Raw genomic sequence first — 19490 nt, 5'->3', positions numbered from 1 at the left:
CTCACTTTATCTTGTGCTTCATATAAGAAAACAATTTTTTTTACTTTTTAGAAAAATAGTGAGTTAGCAAGTACATTTATCACACAAGTGAATTATTTAATTAAATGCTTAACTACTTAATACTAAAAATTTTACTAACCATGACTAAATGCATTGATTTTTCTACCATCACTATCCACTGACTCACTTAGCGTTATTCAGAATAACTTCTGAAACAGAATATAAAGTCATATGTGAGCCCTTTCCTGAAAAACAAGAGTGGCCTTACCCACAAAAGCTTTAACATAGTTCAGATGCTCAGCACTGTCCAACTAAAATTCTAGTTTTAATTTTGGGATGTGTGGGGTTTTTTTGTTTTTTGTTTTTTTGCAATTATTCTCACAGACCTGCAGGCATAATTATTAAACTTTCAATTTTCTGGCTGGGAACACCTGGTTTTCAGATGAATGAGGAAAATATTTCACAAAGAAAAGCAGAACAGATCTGAGAAACAGACCTTATTCTCTGTTCCCTAAGGCTTTAATCACAGATGGAAAAAAAGCAAACCAACTCAGTAGGGTGCTGCTTGTAGGTAGTTATCATGGCTGCAAAGCAGGTCCCATGGACACAACATGATCTGCACCTACCTGTGGCAAGCCAACCAGTCTCAGTTTAGGGAACTTCACTTAATTTACTGCCAAGTAACAAACTTTTAATTACTGATTCAGCTCTTGAGAAAAAATAAGATGACAATTAAACAAACATTTAGGTAAACACCTTTCCTCCCCCATCCCAGTCTCAGTTTCAGAGATCTCTTCTCTCCCCTTCTTAGTCCCCCCTACTCCACTGCTCCAGTGCTGGTTCCTCTATGGGCTGCCGTCCTTCCAGGGTGTCCCTGCCCCCACCGCGGGTCCCCCATGGCAAACAAAGTTCTGCCCTGAAGCTAGAAGCCAAGGTCAAAAAAAGCTCCGCTGAACCACAAAGAGCATTCAAATAGGCATTAGGACTTTAACACCCAAATCCCCCTCGTTCATCTTTCCCCAAACATCTCCATTCTACTTAGACTCCTCCTTAGCCAGGAATTAATGACAGGGTCACAGGGGCAGGGCAATCCAAGCGTGCTGACCCAGGCTGACACGTTCACAAGGTAGAGGTACCTACTCAGCTCTACTCTGAGAGACAGCATAGCATTTGGCTCGACTGTTTTAAACCTCTGAGCATGCCACCTTTCCCTCTAAGGTCATCAGTGTGTGCCCCAAAACACAGATGTGCTTGAAGTTAACAACGGCCCAAATTTCTCTGACTGCCGTGAAAGAAAGGCCTTTTTATGCTAACAGACTGTCATTTCACCTTCTTTAAAATGACAGACACAAAAGCTTCCCGAAGCTTCAGGTGACGCACTTAGACTTCATTCAGCCTAGTGGCTTAAAAAGAGACAAGCTTTAAAGAAAATTCCCTGGAAGTTCCCATAACTAAATAGGATTTGCTGCTGTACAGCACATATGAGCAATATTACAGGAACAAGCACAAGGTAAAAAACAGTAACTATCCAAAATACACGGGGGAATACATTTCTTTATTATTGCAAGTTAACTGGCAACATACCCATTTCTAGAAGCAAAAATAAGGTCAAAGCACGTTATTAAACAATTCATTCCTGCTGAGAACTATAATTAAACCACTGCCATGCCCTCCTGCTACTGTTCTATTTTACTTTCAATCTTGGAAATGCTTCACTTGATCTACAACTATTAGCAAAAGGAAGCAAACAGCTAAGGGCTAAACCCTAGAGTTTGTTTACCATGAAAGCGTCCTACGTACATTGGAATGACTGACACAGTAACGATTTCCTCGCAGCCAACCCTGTTCCTCTTTCAGAGGCTCTCATACCCATTCAAGGAACAGAGGCATTTCTCACAAAGCAATTCCTGAATTTGCCAAGATTTTTGCACAGCATAGTGCAATGAGCCAACAGCAAACAGCTGGCTTTAGCTCACCAGGTAGTAAGTAACTCACTGTGGCTCAGACAACTCAGCTACCATCGCCTATAGGTGGGACCTTTCAGAAAAGAAGGGCAATAACCCATCAACTGCCTACCATCTCTGCACACACGTCTGAGCTTTTGTTCATCCTTTATATACTAAGGTTTCACATAGTCCTTACTCTCAACCACTTTCACACACAGGACTTCACTGGATTTTTACCTGTAGTTATCTGATCACCAAATAACCATTATATAAATAAATCAATTCTAGAAAAGCTAATCAGCACATTCCATAGTCTTTTTTTTCTAGGCTACAAATGTTAACTACTTATTTCATGCTAACTATATAGGACCACAGAGATGTACAATAACTTTGAAGTCATATTGCCTGTAAAGCTTAATCATCCATAAAAAACACTTGGTCTAGTTTGACACCATGCAGAATTCTTTCACTGACATCAAACTCCTTCCCCTTCTTTCTGACTCCGTACACACTCATTCCCTAAAGCGTCTCAGCCTCCTATTATCTTCATTACACTCCAAGGCAGAAAAACCTTGGGGGAAGAGTTCTCGATTTAGTATCGTCAGTAAAACGTCTATCAGTTCACAACATTTTATGTACTTTATATTTCCAAATTCTAATACAACAGCCTCACAGCTAAAAAGAAACATAGCTGCTGAATATGTCTGCTCAGGAGTACAGTCATTCCAGTCTTTTATTATTAAAGCTAGGGAAAATATTTACCACAAATTATTTTATATTAATTTAACAAACAAATAGTAATCTGCTATTAACTGCAGTCTACGACTATCTTTTACAAAAATTGCCAAGCCTACTTTCTCATCGGTCTTCAGCAACCTTCTGCATCCATACACAAAAAGCAATAGCCTTCCCATACATAATCCAGTAGGGTTACGTCCTTCCTAACAAAGAATTATCCACCCAAGTTACCTACAAAGGACACCAGTTATTTCAAACGATGCAAAGCACTTCTAGACTACTTAATACCCTAAGAATGAATTACAAATTCGCAGTGTCTACATGGATGCTGCAGAATGCAGAGTTCCTTTACTCAAAAGTCAACAGGGAATACAAAATTTTAATTATTCAGTGCCAATTAAAAAAAAGCTCGTTTCAACAATCACAACTGTTTAGTCTTCTTTCAAAGACTCACTTCTGCTCTGAAGAGATGTAGCTTAAGTACTGTGCTTCAATATAGTCCACAGTACATAGCTTTGTTTAATAAACATTCCTTTAAATGAGTACTAATTATGCTTGTGAAATAGAAACATAAAAAACCAGAAATTGCATAGTATTTGACTGCTGTGGCTTAAACGTACTAAGTAACCATTATGGAACCTTCTACACATTGGTGCTTATAAATGTCTATTCAGCACATAAAATTCACTCTGAAACAACAGAGTGAACAAACAAATCACTGCTCATTGTAAAAATCATGCAGATCAATTAGTACATCAGAGCTTTCTGTGCAAGCCACAGAATTCTTTGCTTTTCACTACCTCCCCTACGTTATTAGCACTGAACATATACAGGTCTCACCAGCAGTAGTTAAACAGTTATGTCACCAACAAAAATGAGAATTTCTCATAAACATATTGGCGTATGCTTACTGGCAATGAAATGACATGAAAATTCAAGCTACCCCATTTCAGAAAACTGTTCCATAAATGTCAGTCTTCTGAACTCAAAAGTCTACCGTGTCGACTACTTCGCATGCTTTTATTTTCACCTGCCTTCATTAAGACGTTCCTGTTGACTATCCAACTTTCCCAATCCTAGTTAGTTTAAATGCTCCCCCCCCCCCAAAAAAAAAAAAAAAAAAGTGGTTTCTTATTTTGGGAGAGTCATTGCAGTAAGAGATTATCCCAGGAAAAGAAGCAATTTTTTTTTTTTAATTTCTTTTTCCAAACGCGGTAAAAGCTCTAACTGTAAGTAGATTAAATGCTTTGCATGGAACGACTAGTATCAGTCTTGCATCTCATCTTTAAGTAGCCACCCCCCCCCAAAAAAAAAAATCAAATTAGCTAGCAATGTGAATTCAAAGTAATTTATCTGATCAAACTAAATCTCTGTGTAGACACCTGATACAGAATTAATGTCCTTAATTCACATCCACCATAAAGGTCACAGCGGCCTGAACCAGATGGCTGATACAAAGAGAAGTAATGTCATTTAAGTAATTCACTTAAAAATGAATTTAGATTAATTTTCCTGAGTGTTCCGATATTAAACAACTTTTCTTTTAAGCGTTAACTTTTTATGAGGCTTGAATTAAATAGTCTGTGCCTTTTTTTTTTTTTTTAAACTAGCTGTCTGCTGCCTCCGCACTTTCCAGCCTACAGTGAATCTACACGTCTCTTGTCCAAACCAAAGCAAGCCCACCGCAGCATCACTAGCTACCAAAAGAAGCTTTCGGTTACGACCAGATATTGACATCCACACCTCAGTGTGCTATCTAAGCTCACTGTATAGCATGAGGAAAGAAACACGCACTCCTCTCTTAAGGTAGACCATTAAAATAGCTCAGATGGTGCCTAGGATGAGTAGCTCAGACAGACTTCTCTGTTTAGGCATAAGAAGTTAGAAGGATGAATCCCACTTCAAGAAACAGAAAAATCACAGGGGAAATAATAGCACTCTCGTTAGGAACTGCATCACAGTTAAAGTTATTTTTAGTAATTTCTGTTACAGTAATGTCACAAATCAAGATGAAGGCCTGAACTTGCTAGATACCATTTGGTAAAGCAAAGAAACAGACTGTCCCTCTCTCCCAGAGGTTCATAATTTATCTAGAAAAAAGACAAGACAGCCCTGCTTCAAAAACTCAGGTGAAATTTCCTGTAAATATCTGTAAAGAAAGCTCATTGCTCTCCTCCAGAGCCTTAAAACTTCCCACTGCTGTGATGACTTCATAGAGTCATTAACTAATCGCTTGAGGATAGGCCAAGATCCATAGCATCTCACTAACACTGTCCCTTCCTGTCTTTCTATTTCCATCCACCTCTTGTCTCTTGATTTGCTATTTAGATTTTGAAAACATTGGGAAATTATCATCTTTCTTCCTGTACTTATGTGCACTGCCACTCCTAGGCACCGTGGCAATGAGAAGAATGAAATAATATTAAAAGAAATGACAAAGAGGTCTCAGATTAAAAACAGAGATAATGGGTTTTCTGATTAATCCTGTTAATAAAACAAGTTAACAACATGTTTTTCATGTTAATAAACATGAAAATAGGTGGAAAATTTATTAAATATAGACTTCAATTGAACACTGTTTTCCTTTATTGGTATAGTCATTGTGATTGATTCTTTTCTTTTGTAAGTGAAGTGGGTGCATGAAATACTGGAAAAAAATTAATTATGTTTATCAAATATCAAATTAATATCAATAATATAATATATGTCAATATATATTATATATATATAATACATATCAATACTGTATATAATATATACCAATATCTATAATACATATCATATATAATATATCAATATAATAATATCAATAATATATATCATAATATAATATTAATATCAATAAATATCAAATTGTTTATCAAATATCAATTTTTTATCAAAAATCAAATAATTCTGTCATTGATCCTCAATATTTATTATCGCCTTTCAACTCAAACCACCCTTTAGCAGTGTATTAGATGACCAACTTTTGCATATCTTACAGTTGCAAAAGTTCAAAATCTAGGTGAGACATCCTAGATTTGCCTAACCCCTGTGGTGCAGAAGGCTTAAGATTTGAATTGATCCAGCTTTAGGGAGAGAAAGTCATGTTAAACTGCCCACTAGGATGAAAAATTGAAAAGTTACAACAAGCTGTCATGCAAACTGCTGCATTCAGACTTCACAGATAATTTATTGACTGAATACAGAAAAGCCATAACATCATCTATAAATGAAGACCTCCTTTACTGTGGTTAACATTTTAAAATATTACAAAATACTTTTGTTAAAACATCTGTTCCTAATATCTGTGGAATTTGTGACTACAGGAAGCGTGGAAAAAGGCAATTTTTCTTCACGTAATGTCGTGAAGAAGGAACTCCCCTCCTCTCCAACCCCTGTCAATTTTATTAAAATGCCATTGAGAAAATGCTGGCTTTTCTGATAGCCAAACAAAAGCAACAGAGCTTTCAATGCTCAGCATTAATTCAGGAAAACATCGATATTTATTTTATTTGTAAAGTATGGTTGAAGCATGATTGAATCATTTAAATAAGATTTAAGCATGCTACTGAAATGTTTTCCTTACAGATCAAATTATTATTCTTATTAATATGAATTAATATAAACAGAGGTACATGCAGTAATCAAATGAAACACTTTGCTCTGCTCCCAAAATTTACAAATAAATTCTAAAGTTCCTGGAGTTATTAAAACTTGACCATTTATTTTGCCATGGCACCTAGCTTTTTCAAAATCAGTCAGAAGTGTCTACAGTGACCGAGGACTCGGATTTGCTTTATCAAAAGAATACAGCTTACTGTAGGTCTTATACAATATTCTCCAGTTTTACAGAAATCGCCTTTTTTGCGTCTACTTGCAATGGATGAAACTGGTAAGCTGCCCTTTGTCAATATAACAATACAGTTAATAACTTTTCTTTCTAGTAAAACACTGAAGTTTGTTTCATTCCCTACACATTAAATATAGATTTACTACACATTAAATATAAAGTTAAATAAACATCAAATAAACAAACAATGACTGAAAAGTTGTAAAATCTACATTTTAGAGGTGTAAAATGAAAATCCTAGGTAAAGCAAAAAACAGCAGGCCACATATGTCATGCAAGACAAGAGAAGTAGTACAATATACACTTAACACCGCATTTGAGATTGATTCTCATTGCATATGCGTTCCCACTGAAGTCACGTGAAGGAGACCCTACAGTGAAGAAGCATCCACAGAAACAGAGCTTGTGAAACAGGCCTTTAGCTAGTAAATGAAAATATCATTCTAAGAACTTTAATGGAGTTGCTTCCTTACTTGAATATACTCATCTGAAAAGAACTGACACAGTAAGACAGTAAGAGTATGCTAACAAAACATGGCTTTCTAGTCTCTTATAGTGATAAAACATGGAGGTCTAACATCCTTTCTAATGACTTCAAAGACAAGATCCTCTCGTCTGAATCATCAGAGGATGATCCAGAAGTCTCAAGTCGAGCAGTTGCTACCAGTGACCGGTCAACTTAGACTTCACTACTGATAAAAGCCTACAGAGGGACTGCGGCTCCTGGAACAGTGGAGATGACCGAAGCGCTACATGATCTTTCTTGGCTAACAGGAAATCTGATCCAGGGACTCTGCCTTTTTAATCTTGGCATCAGTTCCCACTGCGATACTCCACTCAGGGGCCTCACACAACATCTGACACAGATTCCTGCATTTTCCATGGCAGCAGGGGGAAGGTGGGCAGGAGGGGCCACATTTTAAAGAAAACAAAAACCCAGCACAGTTGTTGTGCAGCAGCTATTCCACAGCTATCCTAATGAACAGAAGTGTAGGTTTTTTGGCTGTTCAAAACTCGTGAATCACACCATTTTAGTAGCACATTATATGCTTAGGCATTACAGGCCACAGCTGACTGACTTGCAAGCCTACTAACTTTTTTCCCCTTTTTCAGTACCATGAAAGTACGCTTGCTTTACCTCCATTACTTTGTAACTAGAGGATAAAGGCAACTCAAACTTCAGTGGAAACGTTTACAACTTTGAAAGGCATCCTCAGTGCATATCTGTATCTACATGGTGATCTAGAGATGTATTCAGGAACATACATGTTTCTTCCCCTCTTGTGATCATCCATATGCTCTTTCAGAAGAGAAGCTATTAAAAAGGAACGAAAGCTTAGCCTCTACAAATATCACCAAGAAACATTCTGCAGTCTACAATGTTAGCATCGTACTCTACCTATCTAGAAAAGAAAGCCCATTTAACTACACAACACATTGTGATGTGAAATTGAATTGAATATTAAACAAGTTCCTAGAACACTCGAAGGACAAGCAACATGACAATGAAACTCAAGGATGGAAATTGTTTCAGATTCACTATTGAATAAATGCAGTTACTGAATAATGAATTCTATGGTGCTTTCATCATGAAGAGAAAAGGAGGGAATAACTTTTACTCACAGCACTGATCTTAAACCAGACATGGTCATTTCTAAACGATGGTTAAAAAAGCAAAACAAAAACAACAACAACCCAAAAAACAACAACAACAACAAAAACACAACACACACAAAGATTAAAAAGCTACAGCATAAAGAAAGCTCTCTAGCGTTACTACCAGAATCTTTTGTTATTCTAACTGCAAGCACATTTAAATGGCTTTTATCCTTTCCGGAACTAATAAAAATGGAATCACAGCTACAGTTTTCTAGTTTGCGAGGAAGAAGTTCCATGACAATTTACAAGAACCTGAATACAAATATAAAGCTATGTCATGCTTGTTTGGATTAACTATATTTGTTAAGTAATCTTACTCCTACCTTGATAAATCCTAAAGCATAGGAATAATGGTAGTACAACAGGAAACCCCTTCACGTTATGTCCCATAAGCATCTTGCAGCGCTCCTACCAGACCAGAGGGGAACTTGGCCACCAACACAAATTTGGGCTCTTCTACACCCAGTTGCCTCACTCAGCCCAGTCCTTCCCTTCTTGTCAATCTCATGCTCACAGCTCATGTCAAAGTCTCCACATTGTGCTACTGCTGTGCAAAATGGGGCTCCTCTATGGATGGAACACAGCAAAGTGTTGTACTTCTTCAGTTGCCTGTATCTGTCTTTTGACTATTTCCACAGGCTTAGATTACGAACTCAAGGGGGGGGGGGGGGAAGACTGTCCTCTCGATTAGGGTCCATGAGTCCCTATTTGGGACTTGACAACAAACAAATAAAAATATGAGCCTAGGAAGAGCTTTAGATCATCTCAGAAGAAATACAGCAGCCCTTCCCATAAATTTGAGTTTCTGTGCAGTCCCATTGGGACCAGAGGATCATATTACAGGAGAACACGACTAGTTTGGCTTTCCTGGGTTGAAATCAAACTCTTAACGACAGAGGGATTTTTACTGTTCTTAGTCAGAAGCATTATTTCCCATCATTGCCATCTTTTCGTCTTTGGCTTATTTATGCAGCAACTGTTATTCACCACACTCTGGGTTACAGGAAGTAATAACATTGATGACATACAGCAGTCAAACAATGAATATTTGCAGCAGTATCATCAACCTCTGCTGTTCACAAAACTCCAATTTATTATTATGAGAGCTAACATGAATATGACCACAGCAAGTCAGCTAGCAATTACTACAGCGGGCAAACATCATCCAAATAGATGCCAGCATACGGTATTTTGACGGAAAATAAGCTAACTTCTTAGAATTCCCCCTGATCTGAAGAAGAGTTGATACTCCTAGGCAAACTGATTAAAAAAAATAAAAGTGAAAAATCAGCATTCCTATAGGAACGCAAGTGTGCATGTTAGGTCACCACCACTTTTTGCGTCATGGTGTCCTCCATGAATTTTTTGGATTTATTTTATTGTTTAGCTTTCAACATTAAATGAATTTTGACTATACTTCTAGTGTATGGTAACACCATTATACGGTTCCTATCACTAAAGGACTTTTTGCTGGGTTTATTTCTAACATCCCTTAAATGAAACAGCCTGTAAATGTTTTTACACAGTACGAATGTTGGCATGCATTATGTATAAACATCTACACAAACTCTACAGTAACAAGAATGCTAAGCTGTTCTTTCTCGTTTCTGCATCTTATCCTCAGTATCTCCATAATTAACAAACACAGCTTTTTAAAAATCTTCTTTAAAAATCACATCCTCTGGAGTTCTTAAAAATATGCCTTATTAGGTATATTTCTGACTCAAATAAAACTTAGCATAACCCCTTTGAAGCAACTTAGCATAACATTCTTACAAATTCTGACTTACAAACTCTACGTTTTCACCAGCTATGGAGCCTTGTGTACAATTTCAGTTCTAAATATCAACCCTTCACTGCCATCCAAAATCTAATGATATTTGATTTCCTCTGTATTAAACATTGCTCAAATTCCACATCTAATAGAGTAAAAAAATACATATAATTAAAGAGCTATTTTGATGAATGTTCTCGTTTAGCGGCATAAAAATACTGACCCAAAAAAGCTTTCAAGAATAATTTGACTTCTGGCTATCTGTTATATTGTGAATGACATTTCTCTTAGGCTATTGATGTGACTATTTGCCACATCAGGAAGCTGCTGCAATCAGTACACTAACAGTTTATTCCAATAATCCACTCAAGTCATCTCTCCATGAAACAGAACGTGGGGATGCTCCTACCATTCTGATTTACATGATAAACTTTGTAATATTTCACAATATGCAAAATTTCCCAAATCATCCAAGTCTGCCTGAATCATAGGGATTAATAGTTTCTGAATTTATTAAGCTACAGATGATATACACTATATTTTAACTGTGAATTGAATTTCACTATCCTACCGTAACAAAAGCCACAGTTCAAACATAACTAACTCACTCCACAGTCAAGCTTAAACTAAATGTCTTTTCAATCATTTTAAATGCATGGTCTTATTACATATTTGGGCTTTCAATGTTCTGTCGTTGCACAAAGTTAGCAGCATCTTAAACGCTTCTTTAATACCGGTCTTTATTTTGTATATAATTATCTCATTGGCCACTCACTCCTAGTCTAGATCCTGAAAATGTGTATGTATCTAGAGTAAGTCACCAGACATAATGCAAAGGATACGTGTAAATTTTTGCACTATAAAGGTTAAAGTAAGTTTTCAAGTAACTTTTCATTACAGTTCCTTGAATTTTTCTCGTTTTTTACTGTCATTTCTCCCAACTATCCTCAGTTTAAGCAGCTAGTTTGTTACTGGTGTAAATATATGTCCAAAATGGTAGATTTATCAAATGAAAATGCATTCTTCACATTGCGTGAGGGAATTAATTCCATGCTATTTCTGGCCTACTTCTTACCCACTTTGTGTATGTATTCCATGATTTTTTTTTTTATTTTTTAATATTCTGAAGCAGATTCAGCTACCTAGGAAATAATTCCTCAACTGTTATTACAAAGACAGATACTTATATCTACTGATATAAGTAGTGCTACTACGCAGCACTACTGAATTGTCTTCTGCAGAGATACAATGACCTGCTGATATGATCCAGTAAGAGGTAGAGGCCTCAGACTATGACAAGCCTCTTTTTTCAAGAGCTCTTCAGAAAAGATTTCACACAGAACACAAGTTTCTTTTGATCATCACAAAAAAGCCACTGAAAGTTTCACTTACTCTTAAATACAATATTTTCCTTGGGCCATTTTGCAAGATTTCTTAAAAAGTACCAAAGAGACTGGGTTCCAGGCTCCAGTTAAGTAAGAAAATACTGTGAGCATAAGGTATTTATTTAAAACATTTAAAAGAATACTTTGGTGTCCTTCCTTTGAGTGGAGAGAATGGCAGAATATCAACAGATGAGAATATAATTCCCCTTCTGGTACATATTCCCGTAGCATTTCAGTATGCCTTTCAGCATGAGTCTCTCTCAAAGCAAAATGGATACAACCACATAGGTTTTGTTTCTAAAAAGATATATAAGATATTCCAAAAAAAAAATCTATAAGGGGATGTTACCAAAATAAATTAGCTACATAAACTTTAAGAAGTTATTTTAAGAAGTAAGAAGTCTGGGAGCAGCAAGAAATCAAATGTTTTTCTTTTCAAACTGAACACATTAATTCTAGGGAAAAATCTTAAAATATGAAAATGGTACTACACAAACACTTCATATATTACTGTGTCAGAAAGAAAATAAAAAAGTAAATTGAAAAAGCAAAACATAAAGATGTAGGGTATAAAATCACCCTTATAATACTAACTCACCAGACCCAACATAACATAGTTTTTCCCAAATCTTTTGGGAAAAAGGCTTCGAAAACGCATCTTCAAACCTAAGCATATGGTTTCCTTTAGGAAGGGCAAACTAAGCAGATGTTATAAACCACATCTGAGGTCATGACAGTATTTTGCCAGAAGGAAAAATGTAAACTGTCTTATCAGATAGTTGAGATGCAGCTATGGCACCACAGCACAGTGGTACTTGGATAGAAAGCTGGATCAGGTTGAGGATATGACTCCTTGTGAAGATGAAGTTAAAACAAATAGTTACATTTCCTTTTGTTATAACACATATGCAGGAGCACAAGTATTGCCTGTAATAATGGTGGCTTTTAATTTCCATCATTTGAGAACACAAATGCAAGATGTTGGTCCTCTCACAAAGAAAGAATATTCTGTTCTTTTTTTGTTGGGATTATCAATAGCACTATTTACCAACTAACAGCCATGATTAATGTGGGCACTGCCAGCCAAAAAATACAGCTGCAATCTGTCCCCTTCCTTTTAGGGAGGCTATGGTCTCTCTCTCTCTCTTTTTTTTTTTTTTTTTCCTATTTAGTAACTTTTGGAAAAACAAGTTTGCAGAACATTCAAGACATAAGAATTCAAGTTTGAGTTCCAATACTCCAAAATATTCAGTAGCAAGTTTCTAAAAAGATGCGTGGAATTTAGTTCAAAAATTAAAGAACAAAAAGCTAAAATTAAAACTGAATATTTTTCCACCATATAGCTCCAGTACTCCTTTAGAGTGAAATTCATATTATTTCGAGAAATTTCAAGTGTCAGGCTTTAACGAGGGGATTTGCAACAAGATTTGGAGGAAAAGGCTGTTATGGACTGCAACAGTCTTACAGTAGGAGACTTCTCTGAGACAGTTCTGTGGCAAATCTCTCAACATCTAGTTTCAATATCTAACACATCTGTCCTATTAGCTCCATTTAGCATTTGGATTCTTACATAAGTCTTCCTGCTGACTGTCCCACAATCATTTTCTGACTTATGAGGCCTAATGTGAACAATGCTGCAGCTGTAGCTAATGGCACAGAAACACTGGTACTAGCTCAGGCCAGAGGTCCCACAAGCTCACTGTTCTGTCCCCAGCAGGGGCTGGGAGCCGGTGCCTACAGAAAAACCAGAACAGGACCAGTATACATGTCACCTCCCTTAACATCCTCCTGGACACCAGGAATTTGGAGCACAGATTGAAAGAGGATTTAGACAAAACTGAATTCCCAAATCAAACTCCTTCCTCTCATACTTTCCACTCAGCAGCTATCTAAACCCATTAAGTGCTGACCTGGTGACTGTGAAGCTCCCCAGACTCCAGGTTTGCAAATGTTTATAACTTCCTTGCCCCGAGCAGCTCTGAGAGAAAGGGAAAACGAACAGGGACACAATGCAGGGCGTTCAGTCATGAGCGGATGGGTCCTAGCTTAGGGTCTCCGTATAAGGTACTGTTTCTGGAAGGAAGGTCCTGGAAGCACAGTCTCAACTCTGAGTTTTGGCAGCCTAACCACTTGGGAACGCAGGAGCTCATCTGCAGCTCCTCAGCTGGCCTAAGGAGTCTTCTGCACTTCTACCTAGGGACAATTTTGGAAAGACGGCAATGTGCGTTCTCCCTTCCTGACACACTTACAGTGGCTTGTTAAAACATTCTCTTGATTGCTGAGGAGGAGGGCTGAGCTTTTTCAAGAGCAGTAAGAAATTCAGAAAGGGAGCAGTTTCAAAAGCAAAACTAGTACTTGCTCAGTACTTGGAAAGAAGGTTGTAGATGTCTACCACCCAAAGAGAATTGCAGGCTCCTAAACAGAGGGACAAGTACACAATCCAACTCTACTTGCCTAGGCTTCAGGACTAACAGGCACTGAAAAAACATCCCTCTTGTGGCATTTCCTCCTGGGTATTTTGAAGTTTTCCTTGCTGCTCGACTGGCAGGTTTGTGGATTGACCTTTTAAAGTGCTTAACATTTTATATAGCACCTAGTGTTTAATTCAGACCCTTGGATTCCACCTCAAGGGGCATATCTCTTATCCTTTGTTGATTCTAGGCTTAGACTCCGGTGTTATTAATAAAACAGTGCTTTACCTCACATACGAATCATCACACTTACGATCACGTTTTTATTCGCTTTTAAATAACATGAATGGTGAATATAAATGAATTACAACACCTGTCATTCAGAAACCGGGCAAGTTTCATGGATGTGTCTCTAGATCATAAAGCAAAAACATTTGGGTATCTATTTTTAATTAACGTCAGGCAAAGCTTGCTAGGATATCAATGTATCTATAGCAAGATCATAATAATTATTCTTGCAATAGTGAATATGTTAAAATTTCAGTTTCGGAGGCATAAATACAGAGTAGTTTCCCACTAATGTAAAAGGTACTCCAGGTTTTTACTAGTGTATTTGAGATCTGAACTGAGCCAAGTAACTCTACCAAGTTAGCCTTGAAAAGTTCTGTACAATACTATTTTTTACAGTTAAAATTCTACTATGGCTCCTTCTCTCTCACAAGGAATATATTACAGCAAATCCAAAACAGGCTGTAAGTCAGATTTATCATGCTCAGCTTGCAGCTCAGGAAATGGATTACTGACTGATCTACTTCTAAATACAAGCTGCAGTTGCATATACAAAATGACTAAGACTGCCAGCTGTGTTCCTGTGGGTCAAAACACCCTTTAGGAATCCTTTCCGAGTCTAAACTACGGCGTGCAGTACACGTTTTAGTGCAAACTATAAAATGCCAGTCTGTGACCAGCAAATTGACCAACAGGTAATGACTGAACTCGTCGAACATTTTATTGGTTGGTTGTTTTTGTAAACAGACCTCCATTATTTATCATTTAAGCAGTCAAGTAACAAAATCAGTAACTAGCAAGGCAGTAAAAATCTGTTCGGTTAATCTATCACACCTTTCTTACATTGAAGCGTTCCAAAAAGATAGTCAAATCAGCTAACAGATGAAACGAAGCAGTGTTAGCTAAATCTCACTAACTCTCCTACGTGGGTTTAGGTGGCCTTAGTTCCTTTTACTTCATGCTTCTGAGAGAATCTCTACATAATTTTAAGAAGAGTTTAACTAATACAGCTAATGGTGCAAATTTTAAGTATCTCAGTGTAACTTTAATTAATATCCTCATATAAATTTAATCAACAAACAGACAACTTGCCAAATACTAAGGCAATGTTTACCAGCACACCCTTACCTCCACGATCCCGTGCTGCTAAATTCTGTCCTCTTCTTAAAGTAATGTCCAACTGGTACATACCGGGATCCGCAGATGGAAAATCTGCATTACTAGTTCCAACTGAATTTGTTCTCTAGAGAGAAGGAAAAAAAAAAAATCCAGTTACTAACGTTCCTAAAAGTTTCAGGTAAAGTGTATTTTTTCCTCCACTATTCGCATTCTGTTGAATTTAAGACACAGTCTTAATCCATTCCTCCATCTCAAAACAAATACCCAAACACCAAAAAACACAAGCGTGTCTTCAGCACAACCACCCCTGAGCACTGAATCCACTAGTTCACATGCCCCAGCCACACGCTCCAGGTCTGCTGCGGTGGAACCAGAAAGGCAAAACCAACCTAGAGCTTACAGTATTATTTGGACTAGTAATTACTTACCTATACCCTCAAACCCTGTATTTAGCAGTAATAATGTAGGCTTGAACAAACATCTATCTCTCTTCTGACTGTCCTTAAACGCATTATGGTTTTGCCGGTCCCTGGATTACTTTGTAAAATGTGTTTTTTTCTAGAGAGTTATGAGGGAAATTGGAAAAAAAAACAAAACAAAACAAAACATGAAGTCATTAAACGCAGTTGTAGCTCTTCATTTGTAATCTGTGCCTTCTTTGTTTGAGCAAATGGTTCCCGTTTGCCAGGACCAAGGTAAGACTCCTGAGGCAGTTATTTGCATAAGCTCTAACATGAAAAATAAATAAAAGAAAAGGCAGAAAGAAAGGAACTCTCTGGACTGCATTAATGTAACCAGACTTCTGTTCCAAATAACTAAGTAAAGAAATTAAATTTCCCGGTACACTTACAAACTTTTGGAAAATAGGTCTTAGTACATGCCTTGGTAAGTGCCTTCTAAATATAGTTGTTACTTGAAACATCGTATTTAATTTTAAAACTAGAATGGCTCTGTCTATTATGCATTCGCAGTAAGGACAGAAACTTCATATACTATGCACACGTAGCACCACTATCATTTTTCCGGTGATGACAAGAATTTTTAAAACTAGCGCTATCAATATTTTATTATATGAGTAATTATGTGATTATTTATGTGATTTTATTATGTGTTTATTATTTATTATGTGATAGTCTTCTAGAAGGGGGTGCGGGGGAAGCAGTGTGACAGTGCTGTCTCTGAGAAGAGCACAGCTACCTCAGTGCTGCAACACTCCAACAAGAAACTTTTGTTGCCATTTCTCTTCCTGTCCCTCCCCCTTTTTTAAGGGTAATAATAAATCTAAAGGATGAATAAAATCACAAAATAAAGCAAATTTAACACATGCTTTAAGTCTTGTATGCCAGAGTCGCGACCCTGAGCCTAGCATATTACCTTCTGTTGCATCACACGCTGCTGGCCAAGCCACAGACAGACATGCTCATCAGTTCCACAGAAATGAACTTTCTCACTGCACTTCAGAAAGAATGATCTGATGAGCTTGGATATTTTCTTTTTCTTTTTCTTTTTTTTGGGGGGGGGGGTGGTGACGGTTGAGGAAGTCCCTCAGTATTTGTCTTCTAATTTTGTGGTACCTCAGTCCTTTTAAAGTAACTGTTTAAGTTTGAAATTATCAACAGAGCTTATGAGATTCTCACAGAAGTCACCCACAGCCACCTTCTAAATAACTGCCTCCTCACTCTTCATCTTGCCTTTTTTTTTCTCTCTCTCTCTCTCTCTCTCTCTAATGTACTGACCCCAAAAAGATACAAGGCAGACAATAAGGGAAACTGAAATCCATCTCCCCCACCCCAGTCCTACAGTGCTTATACTCTTATCTAGTACAGCCAGAAATCAGGCAGGCTCACACCGCTCTGAGACTCAGCCTCACCCTAGGCCCAGGAACAGCGCATCAGGGTATTGTGGAAGAAGAAACTTGGGTTTGGAAGTAAATAATGAGCACCAAGATTTTCCGTCCCCTTTCTGGCTCTTCTACGGGAGCTTGCAAATACAAAAGAAAAAACCATGATCTCACCCCACATTTACCATCTCCTCCTCAATTCTTTCCCATGGTACTCCAACCTCTCTTCCTCTTCTAGTTATAACAGAAGCTCTACATGAAAACGTATGGTTTAAACAGTTGCATGTTTCTCTCCCTTCTCCCCTTTCTCACCTCCTTTTCAGTGTCCTTCCTTTCTTTTTTCTTGCAATGAAACTTGACTTTCTATTTTTAATTTTGGCGGTAATTATTCAGTGTTACTCAAGGCAGCTAAAAACACCTCAGGTAAGCAACGTTAACAAACCCACAGAACACACACAGTTATACAAAGGAAATAAAGAAATAGATATTAACTGTCCACTAAACATTAGAAAGTCAAACCAGTATTTCTGCATCAGAAAAGCATTTGGAATACATAATTTAAACAGAGGTTGTCATAACGAATACAACTGTCAAAGAATCATTTTCAACCACCCTTTAAATTAACATTTAACTATTAAAGTGTCAACCAGCAAAAAGTAATAACACGACACTTTTATGCGTTCTGCAGCAATGGAGCTAAAGTTAGAAAACTCTGAACAAGAAATGTAAAGAGTGTACAAAGCCTACAATAGCCCTAAGCATGCAATAGTTTCAAAAATACATTTGCTTAACTGTCAGTTCTACCTAATCACGTGAAGAAAAATACATTCTCTCTATCCAGGAAATACTCATCACAACCAGAAGTTGGTGTGACCCACAACACCGTTTCATACTGGCTGTTACAGGATGATTAACACCCAGTCTTCAGGCAAAAGTAAGCTCACGAAAGGAGATCCCAGCTTCATTTTCAGTGTCTCTACACAAGGTCTTGAACATTATTTTATTAACTCTTTTAACAAAAATGTTGAGATTCTAGGTGAAAAGTACAAAGGCAATTAGCCACTATTTCATATAAGTCAAATCTTTTGTGGGAAGGTGAGGTCTGAATTTATGTCTTTGAATTATTTTTATTAGTGGTCTGTTATTATTTTACTTTAAAATATACTTCTTAGTGAAATTATGTCTAAATTTTAGACTCTACAATCCTCCATAAAATCCATATTAATTTAGTTTAAAGGAAATTTTTTATTCGTTACAACAAACACTATCCCTGAAGTCGCTATATTGACAGTATTCTGTTCAAAGTTCACTGTAGATAGTGCTTTTTGACAGAGAGCTTAAACAACTCTCATCATGATGAAGATGCTCCACATGAAGAAGGTCAAGATAGAGATCTCAATAACCATACTCCTTCTCAGCTCTGCTCTCATGTTTAATAGATATTATAGTAACTCCCTTGGGAGGTTCTCTTACCGAATAGCATGAGCAACAGGTTTTTTCACTTTAGGTGACACCTCCATGGTAAGTTTTACAATATTCTAGATTTAACATAAATGAATCTGCAGTAACAACTCATAACTGACTCATGATATGTTAAGCGGATGCTCTAATGTGCCTAGAAAATATGCAATGTGGTCGAGCTTAACTGAACAGAGAGCGTGCACTGGCCACACTTTCGATGACCTCTTTAAGTGGCACTCCTCCTTTAGGCATGTCTTTCAAGATATTCCTATTATACAAACTCATCTGAAAGAAGACTGTTTCCAATAGCTTAAAGCCAGGAAGCAGAAATAAGCCATTTTTCAGCTCAGTTGCAATTCAGCCCAACAGCACTTAGTCAGCTGGTTTATTAGCTCTAAGGCAGTTGAACTCTGTTACATTAGAGGGCTACATAGCACAGGCCCATGATGGACAACGTACGTTTTTTCGTATAACAATTATCAATAAACTAGAATTGGTAACTTTTACATAGAAAAAACTCAATACTGTATTATAAGACTAAAAATCAAATACAGCATTAACACATACAAGCATACTCATCATTAAGCTAAACAGTTAGTTTAAAAACACAAAATAAGATGTTTGACTAAAGTTTAGTAATTTACTGAAACAACAGTCATTCTGGAGACATAAAACACAGTAGGGAGCTCAGGAAGAATATGCTCTTGCCCAACTCTTGCTTTGCTGCCACGCTAAAGGCCATACAAAGTACCACGCTAAACAATCTGAGCACCTTAGCATAAAGAAAGGCTCTGTACTGATTTTTTTATATACAAATTGTTATCATTCAAGGAAATGAAATTGGTCATTGATCTTCTAATGCTCAGAAGGTTCTGCTATCTAAGCTGACACGATGTCCAAGATATTTTCAAAATGAGTATTAAAGATTTTGATTTTTTTTTAATTTAGTAGCATCTCCCATTTCTATGGGATATAAAGGAAAAAAAATTTGAATCTTCTCCAGAGAATTTCTAGAGCACCTGGAAACTCAGGCT

General features: G+C 37.1%; 1 protein-coding gene across 4 annotated transcripts in view; it reads right to left on the bottom strand.

Moving 5' to 3' along the window:
• LOC138060827 (multiple C2 and transmembrane domain-containing protein 1) overlaps positions 1–19490 on the bottom strand; it is a 281750-nt gene that overhangs the window by 166234 nt on the left and 96026 nt on the right. For all 4 annotated transcript variants that reach the window (XM_068925257.1, XM_068925256.1, XM_068925258.1 and 1 more), the window contains exon 2: positions 15165–15279. In XM_068925257.1, coding sequence (XP_068781358.1) covers positions 15165–15279 — 115 coding nt within the window. The remainder of the gene's footprint in view (positions 1–15164; positions 15280–19490) is intronic.

The sequence above is a fragment of the Struthio camelus genome, chromosome W, assembly GCF_040807025.1.
Source record: "Struthio camelus isolate bStrCam1 chromosome W, bStrCam1.hap1, whole genome shotgun sequence".
NCBI classification, from domain to species: domain Eukaryota; kingdom Metazoa; phylum Chordata; class Aves; order Struthioniformes; family Struthionidae; genus Struthio; species Struthio camelus.
Note: the sequence above shows the minus strand (reverse complement) of the source record. Positions and strands in the feature narration are given on the sequence as shown.